The sequence below is a fragment of the Molothrus ater genome, chromosome 29 (genome assembly GCF_012460135.2).
Source record: "Molothrus ater isolate BHLD 08-10-18 breed brown headed cowbird chromosome 29, BPBGC_Mater_1.1, whole genome shotgun sequence".
Classification (NCBI taxonomy): Eukaryota; Metazoa; Chordata; class Aves; order Passeriformes; family Icteridae; genus Molothrus; species Molothrus ater.
This window is the reverse complement of record NC_050506.2, coordinates 2,090,168-2,105,082: the sequence shown is the minus strand read 5'-3', so window position 1 is coordinate 2,105,082 and position 14,915 is coordinate 2,090,168. Positions and strand designations below refer to the sequence as shown.

At 61.9% G+C, this 14,915-nt stretch overlaps 3 protein-coding genes across 4 annotated transcripts; 2 read left to right on the top strand and 1 right to left on the bottom strand.

The window, feature by feature from the left end:
• Nucleotides 1-3,154: 3,154 nt before the first annotated feature.
• On the top strand, nucleotides 3,155-7,458 carry TTC24 (tetratricopeptide repeat domain 24; the record flags this gene model as incomplete). The annotated part of the gene is made up of 11 exons (XM_054517589.1): nucleotides 3,155-3,926; nucleotides 3,999-4,211; nucleotides 5,133-5,261; nucleotides 5,370-5,491; nucleotides 5,573-5,689; nucleotides 5,786-5,856; nucleotides 5,952-6,016; nucleotides 6,123-6,255; nucleotides 6,480-6,538; nucleotides 6,614-6,656; nucleotides 7,289-7,458. Coding segments are annotated over 11 exons (1,815 nt in total), but the record flags the coding sequence as incomplete, so codon positions are not given.
• Nucleotides 7,459-7,849: 391 nt separating this feature from the next.
• On the top strand, nucleotides 7,850-10,091 carry NAXE (NAD(P)HX epimerase). Its single transcript, XM_036398110.2, has 6 exons — nucleotides 7,850-8,111; nucleotides 8,327-8,435; nucleotides 8,925-9,035; nucleotides 9,162-9,275; nucleotides 9,361-9,508; nucleotides 9,593-10,091. The coding sequence occupies exons 1-6, from the start codon at nucleotides 7,924-7,926 to the stop codon at nucleotides 9,793-9,795; spliced, it is 873 nt and encodes a 290-aa protein (XP_036254003.1). The 5' UTR covers nucleotides 7,850-7,923; the 3' UTR covers nucleotides 9,796-10,091.
• LOC118696137 (G patch domain-containing protein 4) lies at nucleotides 10,048-13,457 on the bottom strand. Of its 2 annotated transcripts, XM_036398108.1 has the most exons (7): nucleotides 13,320-13,457; nucleotides 12,549-12,622; nucleotides 12,376-12,468; nucleotides 11,445-11,552; nucleotides 11,247-11,350; nucleotides 11,092-11,142; nucleotides 10,048-10,979 (listed from the first exon to the last, which is right to left on the bottom strand). In XM_036398108.1, the coding sequence occupies exons 1-7, from the start codon at nucleotides 13,393-13,395 to the stop codon at nucleotides 10,388-10,390; spliced, it is 1,098 nt and encodes a 365-aa protein (XP_036254001.1). In that variant the 5' UTR covers nucleotides 13,396-13,457; the 3' UTR covers nucleotides 10,048-10,387. The 2 variants fall into 2 exon arrangements, with proteins under 2 accessions (XP_036254001.1, XP_036254002.1); XM_036398109.1 differs by lacking the exon at nucleotides 11,445-11,552.
• Between the last annotated feature and the right edge of the window lie 1,458 nt (nucleotides 13,458-14,915).

Here is a 14,915-nt window from a genome sequence, read left to right as displayed (position 1 = left end):
TTCAGCGCCCCCTGCGGACGTTGCCGCGGGAAGTTCTGCCCCCCCCCACCCTCGCGTTCCAGTGCACGCCGCACACCCCGAGCCGCCCACGGGCCCCGTGGCAGTGCAAACGCCCCCGGCTGACCCCGTCCCTGCCGGCGTTCCGGCGCAATCCCCTGGCCCCGCACGGCACCGCTTGCGCTGGGACCGGAGCGCCCCAGCCCGCCCAGCCCGCCCGTGCCAGCGCCGCGGCGTCCGCACCGGTGGCTGCAGCCTCTGCCGTGCCTGCCGCCGCTCCAGCGCTGCCTCCCGTCCGCGCCGCCCCTGCCCGCCGGGCCAGCAGCCACCCCAGCCCCCAGCGGCTGCACGCCGTGCTCCAGCCGTGCGTGGCCTCCCCGCAGCACCTCCCGCCACCCCGGGATCAACGGGATCATCTCCCGCTGATGAGGCCGCCCCACCGCCGCCCGTGGTCGCTTTCTCGCTCCTGCCGCCGCCGCTCCATGGCAGGCCGAGCCGCGCCTTCCCCAGCGCAGCCCCCCGCTTCAGAGCTGCTGGATGGCGCGGCTCCGCCGCCTCCTGCAACCACGGATGTCCCGGCATTCCTTTCCACGGCCACAGCCGCAGCCCCGGCTCCCGTTTCCACAGCGCCGCCGCCTCCCCCACGCCCCGGCCCGCCAGCCGCCATCAGGGCTGTCCCCCCGCTGCCCTAGTGACGTAATCCACACATGCGCAGTTGCTACAACCCCCGCACCAGCGATATCACTCCGCGCCGACTCATCCAACCACAGCGCCGCTTCCGGGATCAGCCGCACGCATGCGCAGTTCTATTTCCACGGCTCCGCCGCCACCCCCCGCCGCCGCTTTGGTACAGCGCGGTCCCGGTTCCGAGCCGCTGCGTGCCGCTGTCCGGCCACAGCCGGCATCCCTGTGCACTGGCACGGTGCTTCCGCCGCCACCGGGTCCGTACACGGCACCACAGCAGGCGAAAACTGCAGCGCCGTGCATGTATCCTTCCGCGTCTCTCGCTCTCCCGGACCTCTCTCGGCCGCATCGCCGAGAGATCCCTCCGCAGCCCGTGACACTGCACAACCGACACGTGATATCCCTCCGCGTTTTCGCCTTCCGTATCCCTAGCACCGGGTGGGACTACTTTGTGTCACGATTCGTCCGCACAGCCACATCCGTGCACACAAACCGGGCAACAAGGAGGGGGAGGCTGGAATATGACAGACCTGAGGGGAAAAACAAGGAATTCCTGAGAGGAAAACATGGAATTCCTGAGGGGGGAAATGCAGGATTCCTGAGGGGCAAAATGTGGGAATTCCTGAGGGGGAAATGAGGGAATTCCTAAGGGGGGAAATGTGGGAATTCCTGAGGGGGAACCCAAACCCTTCCCAGAGCTCCCAGCAGAGGCTCAGGACTGACAGCCACAAGACCAACCCCTAAATCCGGGGCAGCGGGACACCGGGACCCCGAACCCCGGGACAGCGAGACCTTGGGAAAGCGAGACACCGGGAAAGCGGGACACGGGGACCCCGGGACCCCAAACCCCGGGAAAATGGGGTACCAGGACACCGGGGAACGGCGGCACTGGGACCCCGAGATACCGGGAGAGCGGGGCACAGGGGCCCCTGGACCCTGAACCCCGAGAAAGCGGGACCCTGGGAAGGCAGGACACCGGGGAACAGCGGCACTGGGACCCCGAACCCCGGGGAAAGTGGGACACGGGGACCGCAGGACACTGGGGAACGGCGGCACTGTGACAGTGGGGCACGGGGACACTGGCGTCACCCTGATTTTTTAACATTTTCAAAGCCTTCTGATGTTTACATTCTTGTAACGAACTTTCTCACACACTTTCTGTAAATAGCTTATTGTTTTGCATTCTTTTCTGGAGGAGGAGAAATCTGACGGATTGTTGCATTGTCCAGTGTCATTGGAGAGGTGGCACTGTCACCCTCCGATCCGCTGTCACTTTTGTGAATCTATAAATGTTGGAGTCAGAAATAAAAAAATCCCTTTTTACCTTGAAAAGAGCAGCGTGTCTGAGTCGTTTCTAATTAGTGGCCAATCACAGTCCAGCTATCCAGACTGTCTCAGTCAGTCACAAGCCTTTGTTATCATTCTTTTTCTGTTCTTAGCTAGCCTTCTGATGAAATCCTTTCTTCTATTCTTTTAGTATAGTTTTAATATTATATATATATATATATATATATATATATATATATATATATATATATATATATATATAATAAAATAATAAATCAAGCCTTCTGGAACATGGAGTCAGACTCTCGTCTCTTCCCTGGTCTTGGGACCCCTCCAAACACCACCACATCCACCACACAGTTTTCCCATCCGTCCATCCCTCACAGGGCTCACACTGGCACTGCTGCACCGAGTTGCCATGGCACTGCACACCACCCTGGTGACAGGGCTGAAACTGGAGCCAGCGGTGCCATTGTGGGATGTGCTTTCCCAGGAACAGGCCTGGCTTTGTCCCAGCCTGTGCCACCGCCTGCCACGCTCCTGTCTCAGAGCTGTGACCTGCTCCAGGCACTTTTCCAGGCAGCCCAAGCTCGGAGGTGCTTCAGACATCCTCCATCCCTGCAGCAGAGAGCCCTGGCTTGTGGCAGCAATGCAGCTGCAGCAGCAGGGATGCCTTGTCTCTCTGCTCTCTGCTCTCAGCACCCTTTGCACCTGAAGAGAAAACAGTAAGTGTGTGCAACCCGTTATTCTGCCTCCCAAAAAGGCACCCCAGCAACATCCCACTCCATGCTGTGGTGTCCCTCCTCCTCCCCCAGTGACCTCTTTCCTCTCTCATGGCCACCATGGGGTCCTCCATGGAAAGGCCTTTTTCCTTCCTGAAACTTAATAGCAAACAGCCTACAAGCCATCCCTAATTTTCATAAATAATGTAAAATAATGCTGCTCATTTGAAGTGCTGGACTATGCTGGCTTGGCTGCCTAAGCACCTCTCTGTCTTGCAGGCAGGCTGCTGCTCCTGCCCATGGATTCAGAAGAGGCTGCTGAGCTGGGAGTGCAGCTCACCACCCCCATACACCCCACAGTCCCCTCTGTCCCCTCTGCCCCCTCTGTCCCCACACACCCCACTGCTCCTTCTGTCCCCTCTGCCCCCTCAGCCCCCATACACCCCACAGTCCCCTCTGTCCCCTCTGCCCCCTCTGTCCCCACACACCCCACTTCCCCCACTGCCCCCTCTGCCCCCACCATCCCCACCACCCCCGCAGCCCCCACCAGCTGCAAGAAGAGCCAGAAGAAGAAGAAGGCTGAGGCCAGGGCAGCTGCTCAGGAGGGAGGGGATGAGGCAGCAGGGCGGGTGGGTGCGATCGAGGGCCTCACACGGGCCGGACACCGGGCACTGGCCCTGGGCGCCGGGCGGGAGGCAGTGGGGTGCTTCAGGAAGGCCCTGCTCCTCTCCAGGGACACAGTGAGCCCCCAGCTCCGCAGGGCTTGTGCCTTCAACCTGGGGGCTGCCTACGTGGAGACTGGGAAGCCCAGAAAGGGCTTTGAGTTCCTCCTCCAGTCCCAGCCCTCAGAGGCGGAGAGCGGGGACCACTCGGGGAGCCTTTATTTCAGCGTCGGGGCGGCTCACGAAGGGCTCCAGGATTTTCCAAAGGCTCTGGAGTGTTTTGAGAAAGTTTCCGGGCACGCTGGCGCTGCTCAGGCTGGCAGCCGAGCGGGGACCTGCGTGCAGATGGGCTGCTGCTACCTGGGCATGCGGGAGCCGGCGCGGGCCGCGCGGTGCTTCCTGGACGCGGCGCAGGCCTACGCGGCGGCGGAGAGCCCCGGGGCTGCGGCCGTGGCTCTGAGCAGGGCGAGCGGCTCCATGCTGCAGAGCCGGCGGTTCCGGGCCGCGGAGATCGCCGGGGTCCTCGCCCGGTGCCGCTCGCTCTGTGAATCCATCCCCGACCCCGCCCTGCGAGGTAACGCCGCGCCCTCCCCTCTCAGGGCCCTGCGCGGCAGCTCCCACGCCTGCTTTTCCTCTCTGCCCTCAGGGAAACTCTACAACGACATCGGCCTCGGCTACTCGCAGCTGCACATCTTCTCCCTGGCTGCCGAGAGCTTCGAGCGGGCGCTGGGGCTGTGCGGTGGGGAGCGGGACCGGCAGCGGGAGGCGGCGCTGCTGCAGAACCTGGGCGCTGCCCTCAACGCCCTGAGCAGCTTCGGCGCCGCGCTGGGCTGGCACCGGCGAGCGGCCGCGCTGCACGGTACCGCACACACACCGGTACTGCACACCGGTACTGCACACACACCGGTACTGCACACCGGTACTGCACACCGGTACCTCACACACACTGGTACTGCACACACACCGGTACTGCACACACACCAGTACTGCACACCGGTACCTCACACACACCGGTGCCCCACACCGGTACCTCACACACACCGGTACTGCACACCGGTACCTCACACACACCGGTACTGAACACCGGTACTGCACACACACCGGTACTGAACACCGGTACTGCACACACACCGGTACTGCACACACACCGGTACTGCACACCGGTACTGCACACCGGTACCTCACACACACCGGTACTGAACACCGGTACTGCACACACACCGGTACTGCACACCGGTACCTCACACACACCGGTACCGCACACTGGTACCTCACATCAGTACCCCACACCGGTACCTCACACCGGTACCCCACACCGGTACCTCACACTGGTACCCCACACCAGTACCTCACACTGGTACCTCACACTGGCACCTCACACTGGTACCCCACACCAGTACCTCACACCAGTACCTCACACCGGTACCTCACACCAGTACCCCACACCGGTACCTCACTCCAGTACCGCACACCAATACCCCACACCAATACCTCACACCGGTACCCCACACCAGTACCCCACACCAGTACCCCACACCGGTACCTCACACCAGTACCGCACACCAGTACCCCACACCAATACCTCACACCAGTACCGCACACCAGTACCCCACACCAATACCTCACAGTGGTACCCCACACCAGTACCACACACCAGTACCCCACACCGGTACCTCACACTGGCACCTCACACCAGTACCCCACACCGGTACCCCGAACCGCTGTCCCTGCCCTTGGCTGGGCCGCATGGGCCAGCTCGGCATGGAGTTCCCAATTCCAGGTGCTCTGGGGAACCGCAGGGCTCAGGGCCAGAGCTTTGGGAACCTGGCGTTCGCCTGCAGCCAGCTCGGGAAGCACGGGGATGCCGCCGAGAGCTACCTGCACGCCCTGCAAGCCTTCAGGGACTCGGGTGAGGGGAGGCACATCCCGCAGCCAGGCGGGCTCAGGTTGGGTAATGCCGCCTGCCGGGGATCTCGGCTGAGCAGGGCAGGGATTAACGCAGCCCTTTGCCTCCCAGGGGACTTGCAGGGGCAGTGGCAAGCGTGCGAGGGGCTGGGGGCAGCGTGCTTGCACCTGGGAGACCCCCAGAAAGCCATCGGGCACTATCAGGAGGCCCTGATTTTGCTTTCCCACTGTCAGGTGAGGCATGATGGGGCACTGGCCTGAGCCCAGGGGCGCACCCACTTAGCCCTTCACACATAGGGGTTCTCTCCACCACAGGACAGCCCCAGAGCTGCCCACAAACGGGTGGTGCACAAGCTCACAGATGCCATCCAGCACCGGCTCCACCTCAGCCACCTCTCCTACCAGCAGGGCTGGACACCCAGCCCAGGCCTGGTGAGCATCACCCAGGGCATGGCACACTCTGCAGGGCTGGGAACTGGGACCCCAGTAGGGTTTGCTGGGCAGATTAACACGTGTTAATCCCATCAGGAGCCCAGCCAGCTGCGGTTTTGCTCCACACTGCCCCGTGCCAGTAGGACACAGCTCCAGGGGAGCAAGGTGTGAGTAGCAAAGCTGCCATCCTCTCTCTTCTTCGTCTGGAATGAGTTTCCAGATGAAACAGGAGACAAGCCTTCCTTCACTCCGTGTCCTTCAGGGGCAAAGCCCAGGCTGAGGACAAGCTGTGTTGGTGTACACCAGGAGCACATCCCGGGTATTCAGGTGAGAGGCTGCAAACTAAACGTGGGGTTGAGCCATCAGGCAATTCCTGGTGGAGCTGAGTCTTTAGCACAGTCTGATACTGTGTTCTTGTCTGTTTGTCCTGGAGGCACAAGAATGACCCTGACTGGTGGTCTCTCACTGGAGCCTTGCAACCCAAGTGGGCTCCTGGGCACCTCTGAGGAGGATGACGATGGTCCCAGCTCAGCTCCAGGGTATCACAGTGAGCCCCAGGCTAACAGGTGGGTGGGCAAGGGGGAGGCACCTCGGTACAGCCCCTGGCACCAAATACCTCTGCAGCACAAGGGACCTGTCCTGTTGAACAGTAAAAATCCAGAGTTTTTTAAAGATACATAATTCTGGGAGTGCGTTTGGGGTCATTCCAGCTGGATCTGAGGGAGGGTCCAGTCATGATGTGACAGGAGAGCTGTCCAGAAGCCCCACACAAGGTTCACTTGTCTCTCAGCACGAGGACCACCAGCCCCCTGCCCCAGGCCAAGCCGCCCCATGCCAGCCTCCAGTTGTGTAAGTACCACAGACCACCAGAACATCGCTTCTGCAGTGAGCCCAGGCCTGAGGGTCTCACACTGCATCCCACAGGGCACCAAAACCACCAAAACCTCCATCAGAGGCCTCCAGAGAGGTAGGTGATACCTTGGGGGAGTGGGCAAGGGAGGTTTGGGCTCCAGAGTGTCCTCGGAGGGGAGGGTTCCCAAGTGGAGACCCCAGCAAGGCTGTTTCGTGGAATGGACACGACCCCAAGCCAGAAGTCACAGGGGCTGGGAATTTTGGTACCTCAAGCCAACACCAGAACCATGCCCTGTGGATGGGACAGCAGATCTAAGGGTGGCTTCCAGTCCCCTGGTATGAACCTCTTGCCCGTTCCTGCCTAAAGGGGCTCCAACAGAGCTGGAGAGGGACTTTGGACAAGGGCCTGGAGGGACAGGACAAGGGAGATGGCTCCCCACTGCCAGAGGGCAGGGTTAGATGGGATTTTGGGAAGGAATTCTTGGCTGTGAGGGTGGGGAGGCCCTGGCACAGGTGCCCAGAGAAGCTGTGGCTGCCCCATCCCAGGCAGTGTCCAAGGCCAGGTTGGACAGGGCTTGGAGCAACCTGGGATAGCAGAAGGTGCCCCTGCCCATGGCAGGGGGTGGGATGAGATGGGCTTAAAGATCCCTTCCCACCCAAACCAGTCAGTGACTCCGTGATTTGATGATTCCATTTTGCATCCTGCTGGACACCCTCACTCCCTGTGACGCCTCCGTGACCTTGCAGCCATGACAATGACCCCACTGCCGGCTGCTGGTCCCGCCGGGGACCCCGCACGGGCACCAGGACTCTGTCCCTCGTCTGCAGCCTCGTGTGAGCGGGAGGACACCGGGGAAACGCCGCTTCTCGCGGGGCTGTGCAGGCCCAAACCGGAGGCGGGGTGGGCCGTTCAGCCAACACGGTTCTGACCCCGTTCCGTTTCTGCCGTCCTTTGTATGTCGGGCTCCCGGGGAGGAAAAGAAGGGGCTGGGGGATCGGGGAGAGCCAACGGGGGCTGGAGGAACGGCGGAGAGACGGCGGGGCTGGGGGAACAGCGGAGAGACGGCGAGGCCTGGGGGAACGGCGGAGAGACGGCGGAGGCTGGGGGATCGGGGAGAACCAACAGGGGCTGGAGGAACGGTGGAGAGCCAGCGGGGCTGGAGGAACGGCGGAGAGACGGCGAGGCCGGGCAGAACCGCGAAACCCCGGCAGGGCCTGCAGGGCCCGCGGCCTCTCCGCGGCTCCTCCCCGGGCGCTGAAGGGCGCTCCGCCCCGGGGCGGCCCCGCGCCTGCTCCGTGGAGCTCCGGCTGCCGTACCGGGCTGTACTGGGCCGTGCCCGCTCCGGTGCCGTACCGGGGCCGTACCGGGCCGTGCCCGCCGCATGCCGGGCCCGCGGGCGCTGCTGGGCCTGGGGCTGCTGGTGGCGGCGGCGCGGGCGGGCGGGCGGTGCCGGGATCGCGGCTGGAGCTGGGGTTTGGGCTGGGGCCGGGAGCGGGGCCGGTGCCTTCCCCGCCGCGCCATGCACGTCCCCAGCCCGGGGGCCGGCCCGACGGGGCTCCGCTTCCTCGGGTAGGAGGAAGGAGGGAGGCGGGAGAGGGGGCGGGCGGGGCGGAGGGGGCACCGGGCCGGGGTGCGGAGGGGTCGGGGATGGGGTGCAGGTGTACACGGGGGCTCGGCTCTGTGTGTCCCCCCCGCCCGGCTCATGCAAAGTCGAGAGGATCACAGCCCCTAGGCTGGGCCTGGCCGGGTTTTGGGGTACCCAGCGGTGCCGTGTCCCACCCCAGGCAGGAGGAGGCCCAGGCTATCGACCAGGAGCTGTTCACTGAGTACAAGTTCAGCGTGGATCAGCTGATGGAGCTGGCGGGGCTGAGCTGTGCCACTGCCATTGCCAAGGTGGGGGTCCTGGGGGGCAGAAGGGGGTCCTGGCACTGCAGGCTGAGCTGTGCCACTGCCATTGCCAAGGTGGGGGTCCTGGCACTGCGGGCTGAGCTGTGCCATTGCCATTGCCAAGGTGGGGGTCCTGGCACTATGGGATGAGCTGTGCCACTGCCAGCAGCAAGGTGGGGATGCTGACATTGCGGGCTGAGCTGTGCCACTGCCAGGGTGGGTGCCCAGGAGGTGGGTGGAGGTCCTGGGGGAGAGTTCCAGCACTACATCGACAAGCTGGGGGCCCTCAGAGCCAAGGGAGGGTCCTGGGGGTTCTAGCATTATGTACCAAGCTGTGCCACCACCAAGGTGGGCACCAGGGAGGCAGATGGTGGTCCTGGGAATCATCCCAGCCCCATGGGCATGCCAGTCCAAAGTTGAGGGTCTTGCAAATGCTGGTCCCATGGTGTGGGTCCACTTCCCCATCATAACCCTGTGCCTCTTGCCCCCCATCAGGCCTACCCACCCAGCTCCTTCACCACGAGCCAGCCCGCTGTGCTGGTGGTCTGCGGGCCAGGGAACAACGGCGGTGATGGGCTGGTCTGTGCCCGGCACCTGAAGATGTTTGTGAGTCTTGCACAGGCAGCACAGGGTCCCTATGAGGGTGCTGGTCCTGTGGGCTCCAGGATCCCGCTCCTCTGGCTGCTGCTGGTGCCAGAGTGGGATTAGTTCAGGTTCCTTCTGCTCTTGCAGGGCTACCAGCCAACTGTGTATTACCCCAAGCGCTCCAGCAAGCCCCTCTTTGAAGGTTTGACCACCCAGTGCAAGAAGATGGATATTCCCTTTCTCCCCGAGTTCCCAGCTGAGGTGAGGAGCAGCCCTCAGCTTGGCAGCACCTGTTCCTGGAGCTGTGGCCAGGACTGCCCTTCACCTGCCACCATGTCCACTGCAGGCTGAGTTTATTGACGAGCTCTACGGCCTGGTGGTGGATGCCATTTTCGGCTTCAGCTTCACGGGAGCGGTGCGGGAGCCCTTTGGCAGCATCCTCAGCACTCTGGAGCGTGTCACGGTGCCCATCGCCAGCATTGACATCCCCTCAGGTGAGTTGTGGCTGCACCTACAGCAGGAAGGTGCCCGTCCAGGGTGCTCCCAGCTCCAGCCTGGCCATGGCTCGCTCGTTGCAGGCTGGGATGTGGAGAAGGGGAAGGCAGACGGCCTCCAGCCCGACATGCTCATCTCCCTGACGGCGCCCAAGAAGGCAGCGATGCATTTCACGGGCCGCTACCACTTCCTTGGGGGCAGGTTTGTGCCCCCTGCGCTCCAGGAGAAATACAGCCTGAACCTGCCAGAGTACCCTGGCACAGACTGCGTCCTGCAGCTCACCTAGAGCTGGGGCCAGAGGGGCTGGGGGGCCAGGCTTGGCTTCAGCACTGCACACCTGGGCCAAATTCTGCCCAAGGCTCTGCCAGGAGGGTGCTCAGCGCCTCACTGGGCTCTGGTGTGAGCCTGCAAGATGGAAAGGCCCAGGAGGTGGGAGTGGTGAGGGGCTGCTCTCTTTGGGGCTGCTGCCTAATGCAAGTGCTAAAGGTGTAAGGTGATCTGGGGTTCTGCCACTCACGGCACCACTCACACTTTGGGATAACCTGATCACAATAAAGATTTATTCATGCCCTTGAAAAAATACTTTAGTACTCTGCAGGGTGTGTCCTTGTGTCCTTCTGTGACAGGCCCGTGGTAAATGGGTCCCTGCCCCAGGGCCTGGGGGGAACCAGGGTCACTCCTGAAAGTTCAGGTGGTGAAGTAAAGCTTGATACAGCTCCAGACCAACTTGTCCTAGCTCAGCATCCCCGGGCAGCTGGGCCACAGTGCTGGGCTCCATGTGGAACGAGCTCAGAGCAGCCCATGGCACCCACCAGGATCAGGACCCTTACAGCCAGGTGGGACTGGCAGCTGCACAGCATGGCAGCCATGTCACTTGCTCACTCTGCCTCCCTCTTCCTCTTCTTCTTCTTCCTCTTCTTTGTAGGGCTGTGTCCCAAGTTTGGCTCATCTGTATCTTGTAGAGGTACATCTGTTTCAGCTGGCTCTTCTTCGTCCTCCTCTTCCTGCTTCTTCTTCTTTTTCTTCTTTCTCCTCTTTGCAGCCTTCCCATCCTCTTCCACCACCTCCTCTTCTGTGCTTAGCTCTGGCTTCTTCCTCCTTTTCATGACCTTCCCCTCCTCTCCTGATACCTCTTCTCCACATGGCTCCATGATCACCTTCTTCTTCTTCTTCCTCATGACCTCCTCCTCTCCTGTCACCTCCTCTTCTCTGCTTGGCCCCTGCTTCTTTTTCTTCTTCTTCTTCACAACCTTTTCTTCTTCCAACACCTCCTCCTGTTCTGTGTTTGCTTCCTGGCTCTGTGGCACCTCAGCTCCATCCCTGGACCGTTTCCTTTTCTTCTTTTTGCCCTGGCTGCTCTCTGGGGGCTCCTGCTGCTGCTCCCGTTGCCGGTACGTGGCCAGGAAGGCTCGTTCCTGCTCCTCCAGCCGCGCCAGCTTGGCACTCATGGTCAGGCCGTGCCGGGCACCCCTGCAATGACCACAGGCAGCGAGGACTGGCACTGGTTCCCCAGCCAGCAGGGAAGGTGTTCCCCAGCCCAGCCTGCGAGGAGGGGGCAGCCCTGACCCCCCCAGGCACTCACTTGTGTGCTGTGCGGCCCCCGCACGCCTGCACCAGCTCCTCGTCCGTCAGCCTGGGGACACAGACAGGACCTGTCACCCCAGCATCCATGGGGGGAACACGGCTCCACCTTTCAGCCCTCATCCCTTCCCATCAAGGGATGGGGCCCAGCCTCACCTCCTGACCGAAGAGAGGTCCAGCTTCTCCTCCTCCTCCTCCTCCTGACTGCTCTCAGAGCTGGCTGTCACAGACTCCTCCCCACAGGCTGTGAGCGTGGCTGACTGCAGCACAGAGACACGGGGACTGTGAGAAAGGGGGACAAGGAAAACGGGGCTCTGGGGGCCAGGCAGCCCCCAGGCTCCTGGGGCCAGTCACCTTCACAAAGCGGCCGTACAGCAGGCTCCCGCTGCTGCCAGCCTTGCGTGGCTTCTTATTGCTGATGCTGCCTCCCTGCTCAGAAAGTGCCTTCACAGAGATGCCATCCTGGGAGAGAAAAGGCAAAGGCTTGGTTGGAAATGATCCCTCCAAGCAGCACCTTTCTCTCGGAAGGTTGCAGTTTATTGCAGCCCCAAGACAGGTGAAAAGTCTCTGTTTCCGCCCACACGTTCAAAGAATGAGTTGGAGTTCTTCAGTTCTCGGTCTCAGAGTTGTTTATTGTATCTTATCTATAAAAATTTTTCTCCTGCCCTGCCGAGGTCCATCCAGCAGGACAGTTCCAGGCACTCTGCCTGCCCCCAGGGTAGTGTTATGTCTTTATACTAAAAACTATGTGTACAATATTTACAATTACTTTCCAATACCTATCACCTGTGTTAAACAGTGAGTTTCCACTCTAAACCAATCCAAAAGTGCCACCATCACAGCAGAAGATGGAAGCAGAGAAGAAGAAGAAGAAAGGCTGGACACACCCAAGTCCCTCCATCTTGTCCCCTGAACCCCTATTCTAAAAACCCAAAAATCTACTTTTTCGCCTAGTGATAATTTTATTATTACACTACTTAAACTTCTGTGGCTTTCAGGTCTTCATACAAAGCTGGTAATTTGCTCCACGGGTCATCATCAAACCCACAGGTGTTCTGGGCTGTGTGCCAGGGTCTCTGAGCCCCCTGGCAGGGGTCCCAGCAACTCTGGACACCCAGAGGAATGTCCTGAGTTCTGACACTTTTCCACCACCACATCCCCTGTGCAAGGTGCTGCTTCCTGACAGGGCCTGGGGGGATACGGTGGCACTACAGGAGTCACCCAAGGAAGAACCCAAACACCCTCCCCTGCCTTCAACGCCGTCCCTGTCCCCCAGCCCTCCAACCTGCCCGGCCTCCACAGCGATGTTGGCAGCCGCCTTGTTGAAGACGTGGTCCCACCAGTGGAAGGTGAAGGGCTCCGCCGCGTCGTGTCCCACCTGCGGGGTGCAGAGAGCTGCTGGGATGGCTGCACCGGGCAGCGGCACCGGGCCGGGCCCGGGCGGGGATCGGGACTCACCCCGGCCGTGTCGCATTTCACCTTCACCCGGATGGCCTCGGCGATGCCGTCCTCCCGCCTGCCCAGCCCCTGCCCTGCACACAAGGCAGCGTCACCCCTGCATGGCCCGGGACACCGGAGACACCGGGGGCTGGGGAGAGGTCCAGACCGGGTCCTACAGGACGGAGGAGGCGGGGGGCGGGCTCTGGGACCACTGGGGTCAGGGGTGGAGACCGGGAGGGGCTGCAGGGTCCCGGGGCTTGGGGGACCATTGGGGTCTGGGGTGGGAACCGGGGGCTGCCGGGGGCTGCAGGGTCCCGGGCTCTGGGACCATTGGGGTCTGGGGTGGGGACCGGGGGACTGCAGGGTCCGGGGGCTCTGGGGACGGCACCGGGGTCTGCCGGGGTCTGCAGCGTCCCGGGTCCTGGGGTGGGAACCGGGGGGCTGCAGGGTCCGGGGGCTCTGGGGACGGGCGTGGGATCTGGGATGGGGACCGGGGTCTGCCGGGGTCTGCAGGGTCCGGGGGCTCTGGGGACGGGACTGGGGTCTGGGGTGGGGATCGGGGGGCTGCAGGGTCCCGGGACTTGGGGAGCATTGGGGTCTGGGATGGGCACCGGGGGCTGCCGGGGGCTGCAGGGTCCCGGGGCTCGGGGTTGGCTGGGGCCTGGAGGGAGCTGGGGGAGATGGGCTTTGGGGGGGATCGGAGTCTGGGGGAGCCGGGGGCGCTCAGGGGGGCTGGGGCAGGGCGGGACAGGCCGGGACCGCGGTGCGGGGACCCCCGCCCGGCCCCACCTCGGCGCCAGCCGTGCCGCCTCAGCTGGGTCTCGGCGAACAGCATCCCGCGGCCCGGCGGCTCCGCGGCGCTCATGGCCCGGAGGGTCCGCGGGATCCCGGTGGGTCCCGGTGTGGGTCCCGGGGAGGGTCCCGGTGGGTCCCGGCACCGCCGCACGAGGCCGGGGCGGAGTCACGGCCGCACCGCCCGGAAAGGGCTGCGCGCATGCGCGAGGGGCGGGGCAGAGAATGCGCCGAGGGTGGGGCGGAGCACGGGCACAGGGACGTGGGGACAGGGACAGGGGGACGTGGGGACATGGGGGACAGGGACAGTGATAGGGACATGGGGACAGGGATGTGGGGATATGGGGACAGAGGGACAGGGATATGGGGACAGGGAGAAGGACAGGGATGAGGACATGGGGACAGGGATAGGGACAATGGGATGGGGGGATACACGGACATGGGATCAGGGAAAGGGACATGGGGACAGGGGGGTGCATGCACATGGGAACAAGGATAGGGACATGGGGACGGGGTTGCACGGACACGGGGATTTAGGGGACATGGCAACATGAGACGTGAACATGGAGGTGTGGGATACACGGGCATGGGGACACACAGACACAGGGACACAGACACGGGTGTGCTCACACGAACAAAACCGTGCACACACGTGTGCACACAGAGCCCTACCCACAGCTGCAGCCGTGTCACACACAGGAACGCGGGCACACAGGCACACACACACAGAGCTGACCTGTACACAGACAGACAGACAGACGCACAAAGCTGCCCTGTACACACACACACAGAGCTGACCTGTACACAGACAGACACACACACACACAGAGCTGACCTGTACACAGACAGACAGACAGACGCACAAAGCTGCCCTGTACACATAAACACAGAGCTGACCTGTACACACACAGACAGACAGACAGACGCACAAAGCTGCCCTGTACACACACACACAGAGCTGACCTGTACACACACAGACAGACAGACAGACATATACACACACACACCAACATTTTTGAGGTTTGATTTCAAAGTTGAAGTGTTGCACTGGGACATTGGGGAGAAAGGCTGCAGAAAGGGGGAGGAGTGAAGTACAAATATATCCTTGACAGCAGAAATCTCTCCCAATCAACCAGCCAGATTTACCACTACCTGCTGCAGAAATTGCTTCATTTATTATGCTTTAAAATAAAATAATTAATTCTATTTACCAGAGGAAAATGAGAGGAAACAGTCAGTGAGAACACCTTTGGGCAGTTCCTTGGGGAAGGATGGATATGGGAGTGAGAAAGTGCAGTGGTTCCTTTGGAAGTGGGCCTTTGAACAGCATATTACCAGGGATTAGGGAAAGCTCTGGAGGGGATTAAGATTTCACTCAAAGGCTCCTTCCCACCAGCCTTCAAAGCTCCTTTTCCTCCAGAGCCTGGGAAGGATCTGCACCCCCGTGGGTACCAAAGAGCAGACCCAGCTGCATCCACCTCCCAGCCCTGTCCCAGCCACCCCAGGCTTGCTGTTCCACCCCTGAGGAGGCTGCAGGCCCAGAAAGGTTTGGGATTCCAACTCTCCTTCCTGTACAGAGCAGTGCAGCAAAGC

Bases quoted from the DNA above. Each gene is read 5' to 3' on its own strand.
- LOC118696137 (XM_036398108.1), bottom strand. From the start codon at position 13,395: ATGAGCGCCGCGGAGCCGCCGGGCCGCGGGATGCTGTTCGCCGAGACC. The intron at 12,469-12,548 runs GTGAGTCCCGAT...TGCACCCCGCAG, and splicing joins TGAAATGCGACACGGCCGGG to GTGGGACACGACGCGGCGGA. The intron at 11,143-11,246 runs GTGAGGCTGGGC...CTGTGTCCCCAG, and splicing joins GACCTCTCTTCGGTCAGGAG to GCTGACGGACGAGGAGCTGG.
- NAXE (XM_036398110.2), top strand. From the start codon at position 7,924: ATGCCGGGCCCGCGGGCGCTGCTGGGCCTGGGGCTGCTGGTGGCGGCG. The intron at 8,112-8,326 runs GTAGGAGGAAGG...GTCCCACCCCAG, and splicing joins ACGGGGCTCCGCTTCCTCGG to GCAGGAGGAGGCCCAGGCTA. The intron at 8,436-8,924 runs GTGGGGGTCCTG...GCCCCCCATCAG, and splicing joins GTGCCACTGCCATTGCCAAG to GCCTACCCACCCAGCTCCTT.